The 23,661-nt window shown below is 46.0% G+C and overlaps 1 protein-coding gene across 1 annotated transcript in view; it reads left to right on the forward strand.

Moving 5' to 3' along the window:
- The first annotated feature begins 15,174 nt into the window (after positions 1 to 15,174).
- Positions 15,175 to 23,661, forward strand: part of RAP1A (RAP1A, member of RAS oncogene family) — a 15,441-nt gene continuing 6,954 nt past the window's right edge. Inside the window, exons 1-5 of the mRNA XM_009873745.1 lie at positions 15,175 to 15,244; positions 18,543 to 18,626; positions 20,565 to 20,633; positions 21,539 to 21,595; positions 22,583 to 22,723. Coding sequence (XP_009872047.1) covers positions 18,570 to 18,626; positions 20,565 to 20,633; positions 21,539 to 21,595; positions 22,583 to 22,723 — 324 coding nt within the window. The 5' untranslated portion in view covers positions 15,175 to 15,244; positions 18,543 to 18,569. The remainder of the gene's footprint in view (positions 15,245 to 18,542; positions 18,627 to 20,564; positions 20,634 to 21,538; positions 21,596 to 22,582; positions 22,724 to 23,661) is intronic.

Consider the following 23,661-nt stretch of genomic DNA (forward strand, 5'->3'; position numbering starts at 1 on the left):
TCGTAACTTGCAAAGAGCTGCAAACAGGAAGGGCAAACCATGAAAAAAACTGCCGTGTTTTTCCTTTCGGTAGCTTAACGAGGGAGATAATATTTCTTAAAATAGTCGTTTGACTCGAAAACGCCTGCCTGCCCTTGGAGCGCTCCATCAGCACTCTGTCATTTTTGTTGCTTTGTGCTGCTGGCTGGGCAGCAGCATTGCTCGGTGTAGAAAGAGAAACCAGCTTATTTGAAGAGTTAAACTGAGGAGACAGCCCGTTCAGTTGAGAGCGGCTGTCTGCTGCAGAGTTTCTCAATATTGGGACTTTTTTGTCGTTGCTTTTTCTTCCTGAAAGGGCACATCATTAACTCTCACTGGCGCTAGCAGATCCCTCAGATTCTGAAAGGGTTTTAATGTGGGAATTCTTGAGACTTTTGGGCAGTAACGGATGAAGCCACGGAGACACGGAAAGTAGCGCACCAGCGATCTGTGTCTTTAATGAGAAGTTATTGGAAATGAGACAACTTAAAGGGAAGTTTCAGATGGAGCTCCCTGCCTCTGTGTGAGCTACAGCTTTTCTAATTCACAGAAGTAGTGTAGTTCATGTCCCAAGTACAAAATGCTGTCTGATTATTCTTACATCATTATCACGTTACTATAGTGACTTCATTACGCTGGGAATGCCGTGTTCACATCCTGTTGCTATGGAAAAGATCAGTGTAATAAATAAAAACCATTTAGTGTTCTGTTCATCATTGTGGCAGAAAAAATGTCATTGATTTATTGACTTGATTGCCTGAAGACCGACCAAGTATTCCAACACAAGTTTTTCGTGCTGACTTAGAAACGGGGAAACTGTCGCTCGCAGTTCTCAGCAGATCGTCCCTTCCTCCTCTCTGCTGTGCCGGGTAGCAGAAGTTGTGAAATCGTAGTTTTGGAAATGAGAATGAGAATATGAATGTCGTTCTTCAAGGTGGAGTCGGCAGGAAGGGCTGTGCTCTCAGACACGGCTGCTAAAAATAATCTGTTTTCGTGTGCGGTGTTTTCTTACGCGCCAGGAGGAGAGTGGTGCTTGTGTTCTGTCGGGCCAAGATCGTCCCCAGAAAAGCGAGTTAGACTTCTTAAAAGCAGGTGTTTCTTACAGCCTTTGTGAATGTAGGAGAGCGTGTCTGGAGGATGCAGGTGGCCGGAGCAAGGGACCGGCTATGGCGCAGCAGCAGCCCTGAGGATATCTAGTGGGTCCGGCCAGTGCTGGCAGCCCCCAGAGCTGTGATTCCGGGGACTCGGAGGAAGCCGAGCGCGGTGCTGTCGTCACGTGTCTTGGCTCTGGCGTGGCCGTTTTTAGGGTAAGTAGCTTTGCTGAAGATTTTGAGAGGACTGCGTGCCAAATGGACTAAATTACTAGCACAGTGTAATTCCAGTGACAGGGTAATGCTTTTATTGGGAGACTGATGTTTACGCGGTTTATCAAAATGGTTTATATTGGAAACTGTAAGCTGCAGATATACAGCCACATAGGCTCTTTGTGATGCGTTTCATGGCTGTTCATCCGGTCTGAGAACTGTTCTTAAAAAAAAAAGAAATATAATTAGACAGCAGGAGTGTAACATGTGGACATACTCTCAACATAAAAGTTTTAATTGTATATTGAATCACAGTCTTAGGCATAAACAACTCTAAAGATTTGTTTGTAGTATATGTTGCAGTGTTTTTGTTGTCCTTTGTGCATGCACAGTGCACTCTGGTGCTTTGAACTTTTGCTTGGTGTTTAGAGGACACATTGCTGCTGTGCAGCTTTACAGAGACTTAAAAAACCCTGATCTTAAAGAGGAATCCAAATATTCTGAGAGCAGGAACTGTTTTCTGTTTATACTAGAGAAAAGGAAGTGAATCTTTTGAACATACACGAAGTTCAAATTTTTGCTCTTTATGTTTGAAATGTTTTTACTCGTAGCTGTTTGAAATCCACAATTGCCCTTGGGCCGGGGTTACTCTCAACCTTGCTGAGATGAGCTCAGCAGAGCAGTGCTGGGCTCCGCCAGCTGGATCCTGATCAACACTTTTCTTGTAGGATGATATGGGAGACTTCCTATTTCATTGCTTTCTTTTCATCTGTGATGAGCCAGAGTAATGTTAAACATCAAGCCCTTCTGGTAGTTTTATGTATTTAATTCTGCAGAAGCAGAGTCAAGAGACCAAACTTTTAAAACTCGGTCAAGTCCTGGGGTTGCGGGTTTTGGCCTTGTTTTGACGTGGGTTTTGGGTGTTGGTATTTTTTATTTTTCAAGAGGAGGTAGTGGGGATGGTGGTTAGAGTACAGCCTGCATTCATTTTATGCTGAGCTCTGAAGTAGTTATTGGTTTGCTTTTACTCCTTTATTTAATAGATGATAGGAAATGAAACAGAGTTTTAATGAAAGCATCTTCTTAAAGGGGTGCTCAGAAATCCCAGGGTCAGTTTTTCAACTGGACGTTTGTGTTTGCACCTTGCAAAAGCTTCTGATCCTGGAAACGTGACACCTAATGGCTGAAATAAGTAAGGATGTTAGGAAGTTGGAAAGAAAAGTTAGTCTTGCTGAGCTATCTCGCTTGATCCAGTCTGTCTTGTTCAGATGCTAAAACTTGTGGAGCTGTTTTATGTTTTGCAGTACTGAAGTCTACTGGCAGCCAGAATTTGAGATGATTTGGGTTCCTAGACTGCTCTCTGTCCTAAAGAGTTCACCTCTCCAAGAGGTTTCTCCCTGGATTATGTCCTGGCATCGTGAGTGAGGACAGGATCAAGGAGGACCTGGCTTTTTGAGCACAGAGCACAGGCTGGGCTGAGGCTGCAGCTGTACCAGCTCCTGGCTGGAATTGTGACATGTGCTCCACTGCCAGGCTTGCAAATATCAAGTTCAGTCTATTCCAGGTAATGGAAATGGTTAAGCAGAACATAAAGTTGTGAAGATTAATTTATTTCAGTCCTACATACATAAGTGGTTGCATTGGTCATTTCAGGGAGAGAGGAACAGTTTTCATGGGTAAAACTTTTCCCAGAAACAGTTGGAAGTAGCAGTTGTACAGTAAGATTAGATCTCTTGCGCAAGTCGTAGATATAACTCCTTTGCTTTCCCATTGAATTTTTGTTGTTGAGCATTCAGGGACATTTGGAAGCAAGAACCAAGCAGGGGTCTGACTGATCCAGTTTAGTGTCTCTGACAGTATTATTAGAATGAAAATAAAAATCCGTGTTGGTTAAATGAAGAACTGTTGAAATAATATACCAGAAGAGAAAGGATTAAAATAAGTGTGAAGAAGATATAATTTCTGTAATAGCTTCTGAGTAAGAAGGATATAAAAAAAATAATGTGAAGTATCTGTGGGTACACTTTTACATAAATACACTGAAATAGAAATAACCTTTGAATGGTCTGCACATACGCTTGCAATTTATGTGTTGAAAAAATAGTGTCTAGCCACATGTTGTTAATTCACTTTTAGCTTTCTTCCCTGAAAGTCTTATACCGTGTAGGAAGGTTATTGCAAACACGACAACTTATTTAAATACCTTTGACAATCTGAGCCAAATGTAATTTAGATTTGTGTTTGAGACAAGTCTGCGTTGGAAGTGCCTTGGCGTGAGGTCTTAGCTCAGTGACGGGTGTCCCCCGCCCCGTGGTGGATGAGCAACGTGAGTTCTGAAACCTCGCGGTGTGAGTTTGGTTTTAGCTCAGCGTCCACCAGGTGACTGAGCCTGCCTGTCTCGCGGGATGGCCGCGGCAAGGGCAAGGCAGTGCTGTAGGGACGCGAAGCTGTGATGGCGAGTGGTAGCAGGAGAAGTTTCAGGTAAAGCGGGCACTTACCTTTCCTGTGGGAGCGGCTGAGCGCTGGACCAGGCTGCCCAGGGCCTTCTGGAGTCTCTGTCGTTGGAGAGAGCACAGCTTGGCTGGGCAAGGTCTGGAGTGACCTGCCCTGGCTTTGGAAGCAGCCCCGTTTGGAGCAAGGGCTTAGAGCAGAGAGCTTTGGAGGGGTGTTGCACTCTGAATTCCCTCGTTGCGTTTGTGGGGCCCGGTTGTGTTACCTGGTGAGATGCAGCGAGAGCTGCAGTGGCCGGAGCTTCGCGCTGTGGTTTCGCGGTCACTAAACGTGGTCGCACACACCAGTGTCCCCCCTTGCTCCGATACTCGCGCTCGTAGGTGTTGAGGTATCTGAGGGAACTTAGCTAGCTGAAAACTGAGCTAGTCCCAAAAATACATCCATCGTGTTCCACCGGATCACGTCTTGCTCTGCCCGGCTGCGTGGCTGAGCAAGTGCTGCTGCTGGTGGAGGGAAGGGCTGTGAAGAGAGCAAGAAACTGCAGTTCTGGCTCTGTGTGTCTTGGGGCAGTGTCCTTCTCTGGGTCCTCTGCGGGGACTGCAGCAGAAGTGATGTGGTGACTCTGTTTTGTCTGTTATGTCAGGAAAGAACAGGACCTGCAGCTTATTTTGGATGGTGGAGAAATAGGTGAGCGTTTGCCCTCAGTCCCCGGTGGTAACAGAGTGTTACTTGCAAGGAACAGCCTGCATTTATGGGAGCTTATATCAAGGCTTGTTTTGAATGTAAATAGAATAATATTCAGTGCCTTGTGTGGAAACCCAACTGAATAAAAAAAACCCCAAACGAGTGGCATGTCACGTGGCAGAGTGACGTGTCCATAAGCTGTTGGATCTTCTTTGTGAGGTTCCTTGGAAGAACTGCAAACTTCCCTCGTGGACGCCTTCCCAGTTGTAGTGAATGTTGCTGTTCCTTTGAAACCAGAACGGCTGCTGCTTGTCCCTACCTTGGTATTACAGAGTTGTGACTAAGCTTTTCTAATCTTTAGAGAGGTTACTTGATAGTGATTTGTGGCAGTACCTTTCAGAAGAAAAGCTATCTGTTGCAACAAATTTAGGGTCTTTGCTGCTGGTTTTTCAGCTGGCTTTGCTCGTTGTGTTGGTGACTGTTAGGACATCGCCTGCGAGTTGTTTTACGTGTCTGCTGGCTGACCAAAACCATTGGGAGCTAATGCCTTGTTGTTACAGGCTTCCTGTTCTTGCCTGGGGAGTGATAATTTTGCTAACTAGTGCCTGTTTTCTGAGCTCCTTTCTGAGGAAAGGGCAGTGCAGGGGGAAGCAGCACAGACCCCAGTGACAGCAGAGCGTCGGGTGGGACACAATGTACCTCCTGGGCTGCTGGGACCCAGTTTTCACACTGAAGCGCTTTGCTGGAGCTGCTGGTGCCATTTCACTTCCAGGTTTGGTATGAAACAAGTTCTGGAGATCAAAACTCTGAACAGGACAGGAGCTGGTTACTGAGCAGTCGCTTCTCCCCTTGCAAACACTGCAATAATTAAGGTTGTCTAAAGTAATCCATTTAATGATATTAAAATGAAGAGGCTGTGGGAAGATGGGAGGAGGCACCAAGTGTCACATTCCTAATCAGAAATGGTGTGTTTAAACTGAAATTGCATTCACTGCTGTGGGAAGATCCTTTGAGGTGTGTGTGGGAAGAAACGGGGCACCGGGAACCTTCCCTAATTCTGATCGCCAGTCGTTTTGCGATTTATAGCTGTTGTGTTTGCAGCTTGCAGTCCCAGCGCTGGGTGTAGCTGAAGGTGAGGTTTCACACTGCGTTGTTTCTGTTTCTCCTGCGCGGGGCCGTGACAAAGGGCTCTCTTCTGCCCGTGTCAGCTGGCTGGGCAGGCGGGGTGGCTCTGCGTCACTCTGAACGTGGCCACATGAAGAGGATGTTTTGATGGGTGTTACTGCTCCGCGCCACCAGTGGTCCGGCAGGTCCTGGGTGCTGGCGGTTGGGAAAGACCTGCTCGACCTGAACCGGCTCTTCCTCGGGGTGGCTGGGGTGGCTCGACCTGAACCTGGCGGGAAGCGCGCGTTTAAGGTTTTCGGTTGGGAAATCCAGCTCCCCAGAAAAGCAGGTCTTAGTACCTTTGGAAAACTGCTGTTTGTTTTCTTTTGATGAACAGAATCCTTTATCTGGGGGGAAAGTCTGACTTTCCCCAGTGCTTTTGCAACAGGGCAGAAGCAGGTAGGACAGAGAGCAAAAAAGGAGTCCTCAGGGCTGCTTACAGCCCGGGGCTGCAGGTGCTTACCTTGGCTTTCTCACTCTTTTCTCTTCGACGGAGAATATGGGGAGCCACAGCAGTGGTTGTGTTATGGCCGAAACAAAGATCTTTTTTAATTGCTTAGATGAGACCATCACAAATGTGTTGCCCTGGGGCTTCCTAAACTCACGTAAGAAGTAGGATGAGCATTTCTGGAAAAGGTGATTGTCGCCCTGTCAAAAGCTACTGAAAAAAATCCTGCTCTTTGTAAATGCTCTGCAACTAGTAGCACACGTCGTGTTTGTCGTGTTTGTCAATCGGTTGCGTTGCATAACTGCTGCTTGCTGGAGCATTACAGAAAAACAGACAGTTGCATTTTACTTGTGAGTGGCAAGAGCTGCAAATTCAATGTTAGCTGGAACGTTTGGGACTTTTTGTTGAAATATTTGCTGGATCCAGTGATGCTGCGTTCTGGAGCGTTGTAATACCGAAAAAATTTGAATCTGTCATATTTAAATTAGGGTTTTGTGTGTGAAGTCGTGGCTGTGAAACTGCTCTTTGGAAGATCTGAGCATCTCTGGCTGTAGCTGGGTGCAGCTGTAGTTAGTTGGGAGTGCTTCCGTGCTGCTGGGAGTGAGGCTGCTGTTAGTGTTTGTCCAAGTGAACGGGCTGTGTTCTCACATTTTTAGCACAATAATTGGAGATAGCCCCTTACTGTGGAGAGCGCTGAGGACGTGGGAGGAGCAGTTGGGCTGGATGTGTTGGTTGCAGTGCCTTTTATGTTGCTTTTTATGTAATATTCTTTTCCCTAATGCAAATAAACTTGGAGTTGTAGGGAGGGGCTGCTGAGAAGAGGAAAACTTTCATCGCAGACAGCTGACATGCAGAATAATATCTTTTTATGTGCCACCTACCACGTGATAGTTTGAAGTAAATCATAGTTCACTGGGTAAGGTTATTTCTGGCGCAATTCTCCTTTTTGCATAAGAAGTCTCATTCCAGCACCTCTTGCTTTACCCTCAGATTTGGTGTGCTGGGTAGTTGCTACTGGGTGTCAGACCTGAAGAACAGGGGTCTTGATGGATTTATGAAATAAATTTATTTTATCTTCGTGTGTATTTAGCCAATTGTTGCTTTCTGCTTTGGAGTAGAACACTAGTTGTAGTTGAAAATAAGATTAAAGATACAGACTGAAGTGGTTCCAGGCAGCCTTTCTCATGAAATATTCATGCATTTAGAGCTTTTAACTTGTCGGATCACTTATAAACTCATAGGGATTACAATATTGTTCTGGCCTTGGCCTGTTTCATGAATAACGCTGCATTGGCATATCGATCACTCGAATGCACTCAAATTTAGAATAAAGCTTTTTCAGATATCTCATTTAAAATGATCAAACAGATGTCTTAATGCTCTAGGGAACTTCCCTCAATGGTGCAATTCCAAGAAAGTGAGTCTCTTCCTTTATTCTGTGATTTCAGTACTTGTAGCCTCTCTCTTGTTGAATGAACTGCTGGCTCCGCACCCTCGGCACAAACACAGCATCGAGTACAAGGCAGTTGAGCACTAAAAACATAAGTCCTCTACAGACCTCAGAGGCTGAAACTTCTTTAGTTCTCCTTTTCATGCCAAGTTCATTTGAGCTGCATCCATCTGGGGAGAAGTTAAGAAAGTTCTTAAATGTATTTTAAAACCAGTGGCGGTAGTGCCCGTTCATTTGAAGGCTGATGCTGTATTTATAGAGTCACTCAGAAAGAAGAGTTGCATGGGAGTTCTGACTTGGGTGGCAAGATGTCCTGACCAGAATGGAAAAGACAGAAATGGTGGATAATGGCAATTAACATTCAAATTAAATGGGGTGTGCTCTAAGGTCTTGCTTCGGTGCAGAACCGACGATCTCCAGGCCGTGTGTTTAACCGATTTGCATACTAACATGGGAGAGACCTGTTGCTTATGGCTTATCATTTCCAAGGCACGTTGAAAGCAGAAGGTGCCGGTGGTGCTCTCTGGTGAGCTGCCGTGGGACGTGTCCTCCCTTCCCTGGGAGTTCACCGGAGCGGCTCCTCCTGTGGGAGCAGGAGCCCAGCTGCCCGAGGGGTGGTGCCTGTTGTTGTTAAAAGACAGCTGTGTAATAGTCTATTTTGGTTGGAATCAAACTTGACCTATAAATATTGGAATAGCTCATATAAAACAGATTTAAACTATCGGAGCTATTTCCTTTAGGGGTTAGTGTCACCTTTTATTTTCCGTAAAGAAAGTTCCAGGATGAATTGTCAAAGTCATTTTGCCCTTTTTAAGCCTGGCGGCTTCAGGAGGGTTAAAAAACTTCAGTGAAGCCCCAGCGCTGAGGTCAGATGTACCAGTGGTTTGGTTCTCAGCCCTCCTGGCCTGAAGGTTCTCCCTGTGATGCCCTTCAGGTTCCAGAACTGAAGCGTTGATGACACTTTTGAATGTTCCTTCAGTTAAAATTTTCACATAGAAGAAAATGCAGTTTCCACCTCCCTCTGCCCAAGGTTCCAGGAAGCAGCATTAAGGGACTGAGCTAAATACTTCAGGATTAAGTATTAAATAGCTTCATTTCTTTATAAAAAGTAATGAAACGGTTACTTTTTCCTCTGTTTTAAGTTAATTCTGTGCGTTAACTGACTGCTGTTCGGATTCCTATCAAACCCTGAAAACATCTCAAGAGTTGTGCTTTCCAGTGCTAAAATACACCCGTCACTGACTGTATTTTGGTACTCGTTACAGGCGACTCATCGCTCTAGGGGTTTTATTTAAACTGATAAACAATGTAGTATTAATAAGTGACATATGGTAAGTGGAGCTTTTCATTCAAAAAAATCACTGTGAAAACAGGCGTTTAATTAGCCGCAGTTGCGTGGGCACGGTCGGCGCTTCAGTTGCTCGTGGCTGACGCACGCGAACGAGCAAAGTGTTTTTAAGGCAGTGGAAATCTCTAGCCTGCATATGCAAACCTGACCTTTAGATCGGGCTGCCTGGTCAAGTCCAGAGTATACCCAGAGACTGATTATGGCAGCTTTGCCGGTAAGGGTTAAAGAATCTTAGTCTTTGCTGGAATTTAAAGGTTGGTACAGGCTCCTGAAAAGCCGGGAGGTGGTCTGTGCTGACAGATGACGTGTTTTTAGAGGCTTAATATTAGCCTTAGAATTTATCACTGATGGGTGGAATTACACTTGGAGGGCAGTTTAAACCTCTGCATTTTCTTCAAGAAGTTTCAGAGAATCCTTAATTGGGAGGAAGCTGTTCTGGTGTCTCCATCGAAGATTTGGTGCTGGAAACCAAATACGGACAAACTGGATTCCAGCCCCTGGCAGTGACCTGTGCCTGGACTTTGTGACCAGTGTCTTGTCCCTATTACTGCAGAAATAAAACAATTAAAGCACAAGCTGAAATTGCAGTGACAATCTACTGACCTCATGCCACTTATTTACTCATAATTATATAAACCAGGAAGAACGTGGTTAAGGACGTTGCCAAGCTACTATCAGCACAACAAATTATTCTTACCAAGTAGAGTGTAGTTGGTGTTTTGCTATGATTGAGCCTTCTAGAGCAGTCTGGAATTTAATCTATTTTTTAAAAAAAAAGTCAGGAAATTTTTTTTTCCACTGAAGAAAACGGAGGGAAAAAAGCTCTATAGGACTTAAAAGTCAGTGGCAAATTGTGGATGTAGGAGGCAACAGATGGAGGAAATCCCATGAATGGCTTCGATGCCGAACGTTTATGCCCTTTAGCGTTTACATGTTTTGCTGATGAGGAAGGGGAGAGGAAATATTTTTCTTTTCTTCTGAAAAATCTGTGGAGAACTCCTCTGAATGGTGTAAACCCCTCTGCTGAAAATGCTCCCGCAGCTCTGGATGGGGAGGAGGAACCTTGGGCTGCCCGTGGTGTTGGTTGAAGGATCTCCCTTCTGCCACCCAGGGCTGAGCCATCCTGCTCCCCTGACACAGTGCTTCCCATTAGACTGTTTTATATACGTTTAATTGAGAAAAGTCTTATTTTCTCCTCGATCTGCCCGGTGTAGGTGGATGTCCTTCCTCCTGTTTGCAGCTCGGTGCCCATTAGTATTACATTTGCAGCCGTGCTGTGCTCCGCTCGGAGGGGAGGCTGCCCACCGCGCCTGGACACCTAGAGTTTTCTTCGAATTTGGGGATGCAGCGTGTGTTGGTCTTCGAGTTTTACTCCTGGCTTCCTCTCCCCTGGCTCTGTCTGTCTGGCACGCATCCCTACAGCTTTCTGCAAACGCAGACCGACGGGACAAAAAATAAATTAGCTGTTTCAGCACGGCAGGCTTTAGCTGCCCAGAGTACTTGGTCCTTGCCTGGAGAGCTTCTATGGCAAAGCAATTTAAAATGAATAAGTAGGCAGCCACTTCCACAGAAGTTAATGTTACGACGTCTAAAATTGCGAGTTCAGCGTGAAGCTGGTTGCAGGGAAGATTACGGAGTGAGGAAGATCAATCTCAATCTGTTCGTGCACAGAATCACTTTTTCAAATTACAGAATTACTGCAGCTCTCAAAGTTTTGCTTCCCTGACTCGTTTGCGTGTGCTGGAGTTGATTTGCCAAGAGCCCCAGCTGGGCTCGCCGGCGCGCTCGGGAGGGCTGGCTCTTGCTCGAGGACTTTACTCTTATCGCCAGGTTTTTATGACTTTGGCCCCACGTCAGTGACCTTCCCGATACACCGCGGAAAAGCTGAAATTAGGCAGAAACCGGCGATCTGGCCGTGGCTCAGAGGGGCTGGAGTTTGGCAGGGTGGGTGCGCGCAGGGTTTAAAGGCGCTCTCTTGCCTTTTCCGGTTGAACTCTTTGAATAACATCCCCAAACAACGTCGTTTTTCTCTTGTGTTGTCCAAACCGTGTTTGCTTATTGGGCTTGTCACTAGCTTTATTTTTCACGTGTGCTTCTCGATGTGATTTTTTTGTTTTTATCTAGTACTTTAAAAACAGAGCAAAGAGTGTGTTTAGATTTAAATTACTGAATCATCATTGCCTGTCGCTTAGACAAGGTATGTGATTAAAATATTGCTGCCCTCTTGTTTGCCAATGTATGAATTCCTGGGGAAACTTCACTTTTAGAAATACTAGAATGATACAATAGCGAAATGCTGTTCCACTTTTCACGCATCACGTGAATTCAGTTTGCAGTTACCTTATTAAAATGCTTTTTAGCACAGCAGTGGGTCAGGATTAGATTAAATTCACAAGTTGTATGGTAGGGAGTTGGAACCCCTGAGCTGCTTCAGTTCTTCATCGTCCTTGGGTTTCCCCTGAGGACCGTGTGTGTTTCTGAATGCCCAGAATACCTGTTTTCTGCTGCAGTTACCAAAGTATAAAATAGGTTGACTAAGAAATTCCTGCCTGGAACCAAAATGTTTTCCTTGTTTTTACAATAAATAACTCGTGTTTTCGCCTGCATTGGCTTGAGGAGAACAAAAGCTTATAAACCTGGAGGGACTGGATGTGCGCTGCAGAATCCGTAATGCTCCGCAGTCGGGCACTGACTCATCCTACAGCGTGATTAAGCGAACAGTTAGTTATGCACTTGTTCCTTGATTTGTATTTGATGTGATGCTGAAAGCAGTCAGTGAAAACGTCAGTGTTTTTCCTGTTCAAATTTTAAATTTGAGGGCGAGATTCCTGCATGGCATTATGTAATGTTAATATATAAAACACATCTACTTGGGTGTCAAACACTGCCGTGATAGCGAGCGATACAGAGGCAGAAGATTGTGTGAATGGAAATTTGTCAAATTGTACTTTAAAGTCACATGGAAGTGCTGCTGTCTGCTTAGTCTTGTCTTCTCTTTTTAAAATTTCTTCTTCCCTCTGCATTTTCCGATGCCGATGCCCTCAGGAGAGCCGGGAAGGTTCCCTCCCTGCTTTAAACCAGGGAGACTGACAGCCTGCGAGAAGGGGCTTGGCAAGTGAGTCCCTGGCAGTGATTTTGGGTATTTCAGTAAATCTCGTGCTAACTAGCAGGGTTAAGCCTGGGGCGGTGTTTGTCTCGCTAGTTTTTAAGGGACCGTTAATTAATTGCGCGATTTGTGGACAAGCACCCTTTCATTTGCAATCTGCCCTCTCCCTTCCCAGCACGTTCCTGTAGCTCGTGTGTGACAACTGCGTCATTGTTGACAGCTTTTGATTAATATTAGGGAAGTATTTAATGCGCTTTCGACTTCATTGAGTAATTTAATATCTAAGAACGGGGCACGTGACAAATAACTAATGGGGGAGCAGATGGCGAGCGGAGCCGTCACTGGGCAGCGCTGCCGTGGTTTGTAGCTGCGCTTGGCGAGTGCCAAGGGTCTTGCATTTCCATCGTTCTGTTGGTTTGGGGGCTTTTTTGCGGGGGGATCTCTCAGTTTTAGTGTGATTTTTTTTTTTTCCTTTTTTTTTTCCTTTTTTTTTAGATCATCGCAAATCTTTTCTTTTAAGAAGCGCCAGATTTGAGTTTGTTTTGCAAACACAGCTACGGTTTGTAGCTGCGCTTGGCGAGTGCCAAGGGTCTTGCATTTCCATCGTTCTGTTGGTTTGGGGGCTTTATTGCGGGGGGATCTCTCAGTTTTAGTGTGATTTTTTTTTTTTCCTTTTTTTTTTCCTTTTTTTTTAGATCATCGCAAATCTTTTCTTTTAAGAAGCGCCAGATTTGAGTTTGTTTTGCAAACACAGCTACGGGGATTGAAGGGGTTTTGGTGCAGTGTTGAGCAATGTTTAGCAGACATTTTATAAAAAAAAAAATCACCTCTTCTCATGGCCTAGTTTATGGTAACTTAAAAAACTGGCATGAAGAACATTTGCAAGCTCAAAATTGAATAGGTTTGTTTATAGTAGCCGTGACTCAGTATTTAACTGCCCGGCTAAAAATAACGGAGCCTTGTGGCTGTAACGTCCCCAGAATCTGCCCCTCTTGGGGGGGTGGTGGCGGCTGGGGCAGCGCCGCTGGCCGGGACGGGGCATCGGCGAGGTTCTCTCCCAGATCTGTGAAATGCTGGCAGCACGTTTCCCCTTGGAAATGGTAACTATTTTGGTTCCTGCCTATGAAAACCAGGCTGCTAGAAAACGGGAGATGTGGGTGACGAGCAAGGCAGCGCTCAGAAGGAGGTTACTTTCTTCTCTTCCCTAAAGCCGGGTGAGTGTGTCTGCTCCCTGCCCCTCTCTCCTCTGTCCCAGGGACATCTTTCTCCATCTTTCTCTGTCGCAGTGTTCTGGGGGGCAGTGAGAGAGCAAAGCACGTGTCGGGGTACCCGCACGTGGCGGTGGGAGCTGCACCCTGAGAGGCCGTTTCACGTTGTCTCTAGGAACCGACGCTTGTGGTTTGGGGTGAGCTCGCTGGGTGCCTCACTTGCTTCTGTTTCTCTCACCCTTGTGAAAAAACTAGGGCTGTGCGTGGCGTTTCTTGAGTGGCAATGCACTGTGCATCGCTGAGCTGTCATCGGTTTTCAGTCCTGTCGCTGAGACTGTGTCAGCATGTTCACTAAAATCCCTGTTCTCAGGTGCGTGCAAATTGGATCCGAGCACATACTTGCAGCAGAGCTGCCTGAATGAATGCTGCTTAACTCACTTCTTATTACGTTTGGGAAAATATTTGACAAGGATTATTATAGATTCATTACCACTTTCAAAAACATTTCGATTTCTGTGCCTCCATGGTGGATGTGCCAATGGTTCTCGAGTCTTGGATGGAGAGCTGCTAAAAAGAAGCATTTTGAAAGAAATTACTATTTTTTCATCTAAACTTCCTATGGCTCTAGCATTAAAAGGGGAGCAATTCTTCTTTTATCCCTTGGAAGCTTTCGGAAATGCTCTTGTGATGAGCAGGTAACCTCGTAGCTTGTTTCTCCTCCGGACAGGGCTTTGGGAGCCAGAACCGTGCCCAGCAGGGAGAAGCAAAATCTGAGGCTTCCTGCGGTGCACAACTTGCTTGGTGGGTTCCCCCGGGTGTCGATCTGCTACTCCGGAACCAGAGATGTTCTTGCTGTTAGAAAGCATTAAGTTTTTATCTCCTAAAATGCGTTGCAAACTTGATACAACCTCGGACAGGCTTAGGCTGACCTCAGTTTGTCTGTGTAAGTGGGATCTTCTGTAGAGCGTGTTGGGGGAAAATGTCCAGGTGAACGGGGTGACTGGGCTTGAGCAGCGCCCAGTGCTCCTGCCAAGGAAAGTCGTCTGTCTGCTGCAGGGAGTGCAAACGGTGGGAGAGGAGGAAGAGGCAGCTCCCGAGTGCTCCGAGATCCATAGCAGCCGGCCTTCGGGTGAGGGTTTGATTAGTCCAGCTTGTCAGAGTGGATGGAGCCTGCTGATCTGTTAAAACGTGGCTGTGTCCATTTAAACCTACCTGCTGGGCGCGTGCTCAGCGCACGAGGGAAGCCCAGACGCCGCCCTTGGTGGCATTTCCAGCCCTGTCCCGCTGCCCCGGAACGCCGGGAGGAGCAGATGGTCCCCCCTGCCCTGCCTCCCCCTCGCCTCTCGTCCCGCCGCAGCCGCCTGACGCATTTAGTCCTGACTCACTTCTTCGATCTCTGCGCTCATCTGCTCTCTGGAGCTCGTTCTTCAGAAACGCCTTTCTCCGGTGCTGCGAGGGCGGCGGGGAGGGAGCTTCCAGTCGTTGGGAAGAAGGGATGTGGGAGCCCGGATCCTGTTGGCTGTCGGCAGGAGTTGGTCATTCAGCTGTTCCTCAAAATTCCCACCCCTGCGTCAGCTGAGCAGTGAATGGTCGGAAATCGAGAGAGGATGTGTCTGTGGATGAAACATGTGATGCTGGGGTAGAAGGCATTGCCAGAGGAGAAAATGAGACTTTGGCAACACGTGTGAAGTTTTTGCAGATCAGTCACTGGATAACAGGTACAGAGGATTGTGGACAGAAACGGCAACTTCACGTGAATCAAGTACCAGTGGGTGTAAAGAGAACAGGCTGTTTAGACAATGGTCTGAGAACTGTGCATAAGAAGAGAGAAGTACTGCTCCCCTTTCCCCTCATGTCTGTGGCCTGTGTTTTATTGCTGTCAAATTGGGTAGACAAAAATTGGGAACTTGAAATTTTCATTTAAAAAAAAAAGAGGGACGGGGCAGATAAAACCTCAAACCACAATTATTAATTTTTCTTTTATTTTTTTCAGTCCCTCGTAGGGAGGCTGGAAAAACCTGCGGTAGGACTGCTAATACTGATGAGAGATCTTTTATGCCAAGGTATGAGTTCTGTAATGTTCTCAATGTATTTCAAATTAAATTGCTAACTATGAAAAATATTGGCACTTGGAGAAATTTGAGAAATTCTAAGTGTAAAATGCATTGTCTCCTCTGCTGTTGGACAAAATGCAAACCTGTGATTACAGTCCACAGCTTTTCTTTTCTAAGGCTGTCAGGAATGTGTCTGCTCTGATTTTTTTCTAAGTTTTTTGTTACCTTACTTAATGGAGGTGGGGTCATCAGTTGTGGCCAATATTTCATCAAGTTATGCAAAACCATCGGACCACATGCTCTTACCACTGTCTTCCTCGTGCCGAGCAGCGTATCCGTACCTCCCGTTTTTCGTAGCTCCGTCAGTGTTTGGAGAAGGAAGGAGAAAGGAATGAGCACAAGCTGCCTTGTTCGGGCTGCGCGCTTGTACCGGAGCACCTGCGTGTCGCGGGGTGCACGTGGCCTCTCAGGGCAGCGGGAAGTTCTTGCACCCGCTCTCAGTGCTGCCTTTGCTTACCTTGTTTATGCTTCCCTCTCCTCACCACCCAAATCATAAACTTCTTGATGAGCTGGTGAAACTTTTTTTTAACAGGAGCAGCTCGTTTTTGCATCAGATTTATGTCCTGAAGGGCCTCAGCCGCTCTCCCCGCGGCCTCTGCCTGGCTGCTTCCGCTGGTTGGGAAATACCCTGACAGTTTGGCTTCTTTGCACCCTGGTTCAGCTGCGTGGCTGCAGCAGGGTGAAAGATGGTTCGTGCAGTCGAGAGAGCGTGTGAGGGCTTGGCTGAATAAAGATGCAGGTGAGCAGGTGCTCTGAGCCACGTTTCAGGTCACAGTTTCATCTGCGTGTGCATCCATCTGCTGGTCCTTCTCTGAGATCCTTCTGCCCTCCTGCCTGCACTGCGCTTCATTTTTGTGTGTTAAAACAAATACTCCGCATCTTTTCTTCACCTCTCCTCCGTCCGTTCACAGGACAGGGCTTTAGTTGTGCCCCGCGGCACTCAGAGCTAATGAGGCCAAGTTTCACAACATTTATGACAGCCCTGGAAGTTGTTTTTTCGCGCTCCTTAGTGGTTATAGTCTTTTCTTCTTGAAAGAAACACTGAACACCCGTAATTTCATTCCATTCTGAAACGTAGTCACTGCTTCACAGCATGTGACTCCACTCCGCCGAGCTCTGAATGGAGATGAATGCCGCTGTGTCCAACTGTATTTAGGTGGGCATAAGCCGTTGCCAAATGAAAAGTTGGCCAGGATGCAGCATAGTAATTTCTTGCGCACTCTATTCATGTTGTATAAACAGATAACATTAACGTACTTGTGGAAGAGCTACAAGATAATTAAGGCGTGTGGGCTTTACAGTAATAAGGCTCATGCGTTTCAGGATCTTGGTTTCCTGTTGCACCTGAAAAAAAAAAAAATCAGCAAATACTGTAGAGAAGAAATGAGAAGTTAGTCTTGTCCTGCTCCCAGCTGAAACTTTCCCACAAGTATTTTTACTATAAATAAGAAGTGAAAGAGTTCACAGCTAAATTTAACCCTTCACTTCATTACTTTCCGGGTTTTCTTAGGTGGAACGAACTGTGGGACTGCAGGAGGATGAGGATAAACTGGATCGATAATTTGCATTCATACTTTATTTAAAAAAAAAAAAAGCATTGCCTTTTAATTTCTAAGGATTATCAAGGGGAAAGTAATTGCTGATTGGAATTCCCCTCTCCTTACTGTCCAAAATCATGGCTTTTGAAAGAAAGGAAGTGAATGTTACTTCTCAGGGAAATTTTCAAGCGGAAGAGCTTAGAGCTGCCAGAATTTTGAACAAAAAATGTTGTAAACACACTAGAGTACATAGACATTGCTTGCTCTGCTTTTAGATATTCAGAGCTACCATTCTGGAAAGTTCCTTTCAGTTTGACTTAATTTCACAATTTCTGTGACGCTGAGCAACTGCAGCTCTTTCAGGCTTCAAATCATTCCGGAATTTCTGTTCCTCTGACCTAAAAATGAGCTTCAGGTTGTACCAAACCTGCTGCAGAATTTGCATGCCTTTCTCCAGCTGCATGTGGGATTTTTAAATTTTTGTTTAAGTGTCACATTTAAACCATAAAACAGACTGTGGTCGAGGGGTGAGGGTTAGAAGGATAACGTTTGGGCAAGGTCTGCGGTACCTGCTGGTCCCGGGTGTGTGGCAGCACATGGGTTTCCTCTTGACACTGTCTTACAGTTTTCCCTTGGGAATTTAAATGATAGAAAAAACCCTGTCCCGATTTAATGATTATATAAACCTGAGACACAGATTGTCAGGGAGTTGTCCGCGGTTGCGAAGCTAAAAATACGTTCCCTGTTCTTCGCGGGCTGTTGTTAACAGGAGTCGACAAGGTGATGCGTTTCTCTCTTGAACTGCTTGGAATACGTTTTTATTTTTAAAGCAGTCCTCAAGCCACGGCCCCCGAACCCATAAATCCTGTGGCAGCGTTAGGCTGAAATGCCTTTGAGAAGCGCGGCTTGCCCGGGCTCATAGCGCTCGTGTTTCTGAAGCCTTACTTGGGAAGAAAGCGCTGCCTGGCCAGGGAAGAGGGGGAAGATAATTAGCGGCTGAGGTCATTGTTTGCCTGAGCTCCGCTGATAGGGACAGCCCAGCCTGGCTTATAATGTAAACATAGCATAAAATGTTTATCACCGGCTTTGTCATTTGCCTTATTTGTCGGGGAATCTCGAGGAGAATGAGCAGTTTTCTGGTGCCGCGCAGTGAGTCGAGGGAGTTGCAAGATTTCCATAAAAAGGCAGAGCCCGTGCTTGGGCGAGCAGCGAGGTTCTGCCTTGGCAGCCGTGAGTTAGGCCTGACCTTTTCCAGAGAGAAAATACTGACCTAAATCCTTCCCTGCTGGGGGTGGGCAGGAGAAGCAAACCTCTCTACTTGGATCTTTCTGAATCTAATTCTCTTGTCTGATACTCGTTGTTTTACGCTATAAAACACTGAGGATGCAGAGGATGGGCAGCACAAGCAAGACCGTGGCACGTTCATCCTTTTCCTCTCTGAAAACGGGTCCAATTTGGGCATCGTCTATCCTTGAATGCCCATCTAAACCTGAGTGCCCAGGCGGAAAAATAAACCCCACAGCTCTTTACTAAGAAATTTTTCTTCTCAGGAGTATTTGGAGTAGGGGAGCCCGTTGCCAATTTGAGAAGACAGTGTCATAAATTCAGTCTGAGAAGACAGTGTCATAAATTCATATGTGCAGGTGTGCTTTTAACTCTTGGCTTTTTTTTTTTTCTTTTTTTTCTTTTTTTCTTCCCGTGCTTTCCAGATCGTCGCTGTTTGAACAGACCACACCATGCGTGAGTACAAGCTAGTGGTCCTTGGCTCAGGAGGTGTGGGGAAGTCTGCTTTGGTGAGTTTAAACCTCAAAACTGGCCTCTCTTTTTGCAGACACTGCTCACAGGCTGGACTAAAAACAGAAGGCAAAGTATTATCAGTGTGTTTATCCCCCTCTGCTGCGTGCGCGGTGCAGGGGCATAAGCACGCTGGTGATACTTTGCACTCCTTAAGCACTCGTGTTGTTTCTACTAAGAGGTTTACATAGCAGAGCTGATAGTAAAAGCATTGTGAGAGAGAGTTCTGTCACCTGTTTATCACAAATCAGTCGGACAACTCAAGCCAACAAGAAAAGACAAAGGAGTGGTCAAGTGTAAAGTTATCTGAGCCAAGGAACTGCGCCACGGGAGGCGATAGCGGCTGAGGAGCCGCTCACGTCGTGGACGCCGCTTCTTGCGCCGCTCTTTGTTCTGCTGCAGTGGGCTGCTGCTGGTCTTGATAAATCACCTGCAGAATCCAGATGAACAGGAGAGATGATTCAATTCTATATCAGATTTGATCTACTCTGTCAGAGCTCTCATCCTGATCTTTACAGATGTCAGGTTGGGTTTTTTTGGCACAGTCAGTTCTTCCACAGCACCTTCAGCAATCTGTTTTGCTTTTTCCACCAGCATCCCCTCGATTGTGTGCCTGACCCTTTGAAAGGCTCCCTAGGTGAAATAGGGCAGTTATTAATATGCTGTACATAAAAATTGTTCAGTGTCTGACATACTTGAATTTGCTTATTTGCGAGGCAGAATCTGAGTCAGCATCCATCCCTTGCCTTTTTAAAAGCTGAAATGCAAATACTTAGTCTGGTACCCAGAAGTTACGTGGTTTTTTGACAGTCTAGGGGCTAAGTAAGCCTTTACTGGCATTCGTGGCCAACTCTGATCCATTATGTTTATAACAGGACACAATAAATGCCCATTAGCAGCTAAGAGTGAATCATGTTTAGCCTTCAAGATGACTGACTGCTTGGTTACACATATTAGCAAGGAAAGATTACAAGGTGGGATTTAAAATCATATGGAGGTCACTTTAAAATTTCTTTCTTTGAACTGTATAAACTAAACTGTAACAAAGAGGCTGGTGTTTGTTTTCAGTTCTGTGTTTTTACGGTCCCAGCTTAGATGACAATATGGTGTTGTTTCACTGCAAATCCTCCTTATTGTTTTAACTCTTCTGTGCCACCACGCTGCTGATGGTGCCTGCTGGCGGTGGTGCCAGGAGAGCAGAAAAACCTTCACAGCTATTAGGGCACAGCTATTTTGCAATTTTGCAGAAACCTGCTCTGCCTTACCGAGGGCGAGTGAAGCACGCCTGTCCAGAGACAGCCCCCAGCCGGGTGGCAGCTCGATGGGAGCTGTGGGGAGTAGATTTACGCAGAACAATTATACAGGGAGAGGAGCACTTCCTCTCTGAAATGAGTGATGTCTCCTCCTTTACTGGTGGGACCCAAACTGAGCACCTGGAGACGCTCCAGACTGAACTTGCCGCTCTGAAATATGTCTGGGCTCTGCGCAGGTGTTCCCGAGTAGCTCCCCTGGAACTCTGACGTGATCTACATGGAAATGTGGATTTGCCACAATGAGCTTTTCCTCAGAGTATGGATGGCCAGTTCTTCTGATTAAATTTCAAGTCTTACATATTTGGTGATTTTTGCTTTTCTGAAGGTGCTGAAGTCAAGGCATCTTTGAGGACATCATCTTCTATGAAAAAAACCAAGCAAGCAGTTCGCGTTTCAAAAAAGTTTTAAAAGCATGCTTGAATGAATTAATCCTTAAAACAGGAGAAGGGGTACACATTTTGTTTTAAAAATTTGAAAATTTATGTGTCTCTTCCTCTCCTCCCCACTATCAAATTTTAACAACAGTTTTGAGTAGTTTTTCTGTTACTTTTCATAAAGCACTTCTTGGTAAATGCTGCTGTGTTGGGTTCACTTAACTATTTTTCTCCTTTCCTTTCTCCCCAGACTGTACAGTTCGTTCAGGGAATTTTTGTTGAAAAATATGACCCAACAATAGAAGATTCATACAGAAAGGTAAAATAACGTCATTTTTCTTTCTTTCAAGTCTCGTGGAGCTTGCTTCTTTTTAATAATGCAACAAAAGCTCATTGGGATGGAAGAAGGGAGAAAAATGTTACGACTGCTTAAAACCACAGCAGGAAAACGATGCGCAGGAAAGCACCAGCCTTGGAAAGGGTTTCATTCATCAGATTGGCCTTTCCTTTGGCCAACCCTTCCTCTGGCCTTACACAGCACTTCGCTGGTTTGTGGCCCCTGCAACCAGACAAATCCTATCAGCTTCTCCAGAGCTGAATTATCAGGGAATGACAAATTTTGCTGTTAATTTGCTCCCTAGCTTAGTTCTATTTAGGGTTTGCCTTTCAGTTCAAATGCATTCTGCTTGGTTTGGAGGCGTGGCAAGTTCTTTACGCCCCTTTTGGGTGCAGGCTTGCAAAGGCTGAGCAGAAGTCCCTGTCAGGATCCCTGACGCTGTCGTGTTACATAATTCTGTCAACAGAGCTGCTTTCTTCGCTCCCCTGATGTCAAGTAACCCGTTGTTTTACGCATTAGCATGAATGTTACCATAATTAAAGGCACCAAATCGTAAAACAAAAACGTGCGCAGCAGCAAATTAAAATTCAAGTTTGATTTGTAAGAGTGGCTTTTATCTCGCTTAAGTGGAGATGTTCACAATGAGCTGCTCGTTTAAGCCTTTATAATCAACAGAGACCTGGAGCATAAGTGAGCTGACCCACATGCCTGGCTTGGGGCGTAATTAATCCTCTCACAGCAGTAGCAGTGCCTCTCGTGGTGTTGGGGAGGTGCAGGTGGCTGGCTTGCTTGCAGAGGTCTTTGTGGCAGAAGTGAAAATTAAGCTGAGATTCCCCTTCAGAGATGTTAGTTTTAACTGTGTTTGTCTCGGCCCCTTTTTTCCCCAGCAAGTGGAAGTAGACTGTCAGCAGTGTATGCTTGAAATCCTCGATACAGCAGGGACAGTAAGTATCGTTTCTGTTCCTCATTGGTGTGGAGTCTCTTTGTTAGGAGAAAAATGTGTCAAGAATAGCACTTCCACTAGTATAATAATTCTGCCCAAGCAAAACCAGTAGAAGAGCTGCAATAATTTAAATCGAATGCTTTTGTCAAATAACCCAAACCCCGGCGTGGTGAAGGAGCCGCCTGTGGCCCTGCCAGCGGCTCCCGCGCCGTGCAAAGTCCGTTCCTGAGCGACCAGAGCCCGTAAGGGTCGAGGACACGCCTCCGAAAAGTTGGTTTTGTTTAGAAGGCTTTGAAAATGATCAACAGCAATGTGAAGGCGTGGAAGCAGAAACCGCTGTGACAGGGTCCCGGTAAAGCTCCCTCGCGCAAGCGCGGCCGAAGGCAACTCTGGCCTGGCCGAGGCTCCGCAGCCTTCTCTTGCCCCTCGTTGCACTGAGCCTTTGAGCCCTTTTCATGCCTGAGGTGACCGTCAGACGACTGTGTTATGTCCGGAGGTGATCTGGCAGTGCCTTCCCACGCACTGAGGCAGTGTGGGACACCTCGGCCTGTTTCAGTGTTGGTTAGAGGAGAATCTGAATTTCCAGTCTCTCTCTGTGGTCTGGGGAATTGTTCTGGTGGCAGACTCGTGCTTAACCCCGTATCAGAAAATAAACGCGAGATCCCTGCAGAACATGTCAGTCTTAACACCTTGTATTATGGTTGGGGGCACTCAGCAGTCTGTCTCCAGATATATTTTTATTGCTGCTTTTGATCTGTTTCCCATTTTTTCAAAAAGCCTTTTTCTCTGTTAGAGGAAAGCAAACAAAGGGACAAAGATGTGTTAATGCTTTTATTAGATTTGCATGCTTCAGGGGGTTTCTGTAAGGGGTGAGGGTGGAAATGCCTGCTGTTCTTGTCTATATTCTTGTCTCCATTACAATAAAAGCATTCCTTTGTTCATTAGGTGCTTTCATTAGCTAATTACTTCTTAAAATATTTGATTACAGGAGCAATTTACAGCAATGAGGGATCTCTACATGAAGAATGGTCAAGGGTTTGCACTAGTATATTCTATAACAGCACAGTCCACATTTAATGACTTACAGGACCTGCGGGAACAGATTTTACGGGTTAAAGACACTGAAGATGTAAGTAGAATGTTTTTTTCGTTCTGTGTATTGTTGAAATGTGCTTGTAAGTAAACACAGAGGAATTTGTTAGCAATATTTCTGTCCCTGTGAATGTCAGTGGCACTCTGCAGACCGCCTTCACGCTCCAAGGCTTTTAAACTCTCGACAGTTTTCTTTGTTCCTTCTGTCAGTCGATAAAAACAGTAACCCAAAGGAAATCGGGCAGTTGTGTGCATTAAATCATTGAAAGACTGGAAGTCTCAGTGACGCAAGGTTGTGATTTTGGTTCTTTAAATCCCATTTAGAATAAGGAAAAATTATGTTGAGATAGTTTGCATCAGCCCTGCTTGACAGGTGAAAATAATTTACCGTGTTTCCAATTCAAGCCCCAGCTCTGTACGTGTTGCTCCTTGGTGGGCTTTTAATTTGGGGGGGGGGACGTTGGCGAAGCTGCCGGTGGCTTTTGCCCTGGTACCGTGAGCTGCGGGGAGGTGTGGGAACTCTCTCTCTGTAGGCTTCCTCCAAAGGAAGCTGAAATTAATATTTTTTTCCTGACGGTTGGTGATGCATTCGAGGGTTTGCCCCAAGGGGTGTGAAAGAGATTGCCTATTTTTTTTTCCACTGACAGCTTAGAAGTAGGTGCCGCTGCCTTTGATGTCGCTGGCTTTCGGGTCGCGTCAGCCGCTGCCGGGCCCCTTGCCGGGGCGCTGGGAGCAGCCGCAGCCTCTCGCTCACAGCCCGCGGTCGGTACATGGGGCTGCCAGAGGTGCTGGGGGCAGGTCCTGGGGAAGCCCCAGGCCTTGTCTTTAAATACTCGCCCGGGAAAAGATAGTTTGAGCGCCGAGCGGAGCGTGCTGGGCTGAGCTGAGCACAGCAGCCTCTCGGGGCTGCTCCCTTCTCTGGGATCTTCGTTGTCCCGTATCCTGGTCACCTTGTTTTGAATGGCTTTATTTTCC

Source organism: Apaloderma vittatum, unplaced genomic scaffold (assembly GCF_000703405.1).
Source record: "Apaloderma vittatum isolate BGI_N311 unplaced genomic scaffold, ASM70340v1 scaffold4147, whole genome shotgun sequence".
In the NCBI taxonomy this organism is placed as follows: domain Eukaryota; kingdom Metazoa; phylum Chordata; class Aves; order Trogoniformes; family Trogonidae; genus Apaloderma; species Apaloderma vittatum.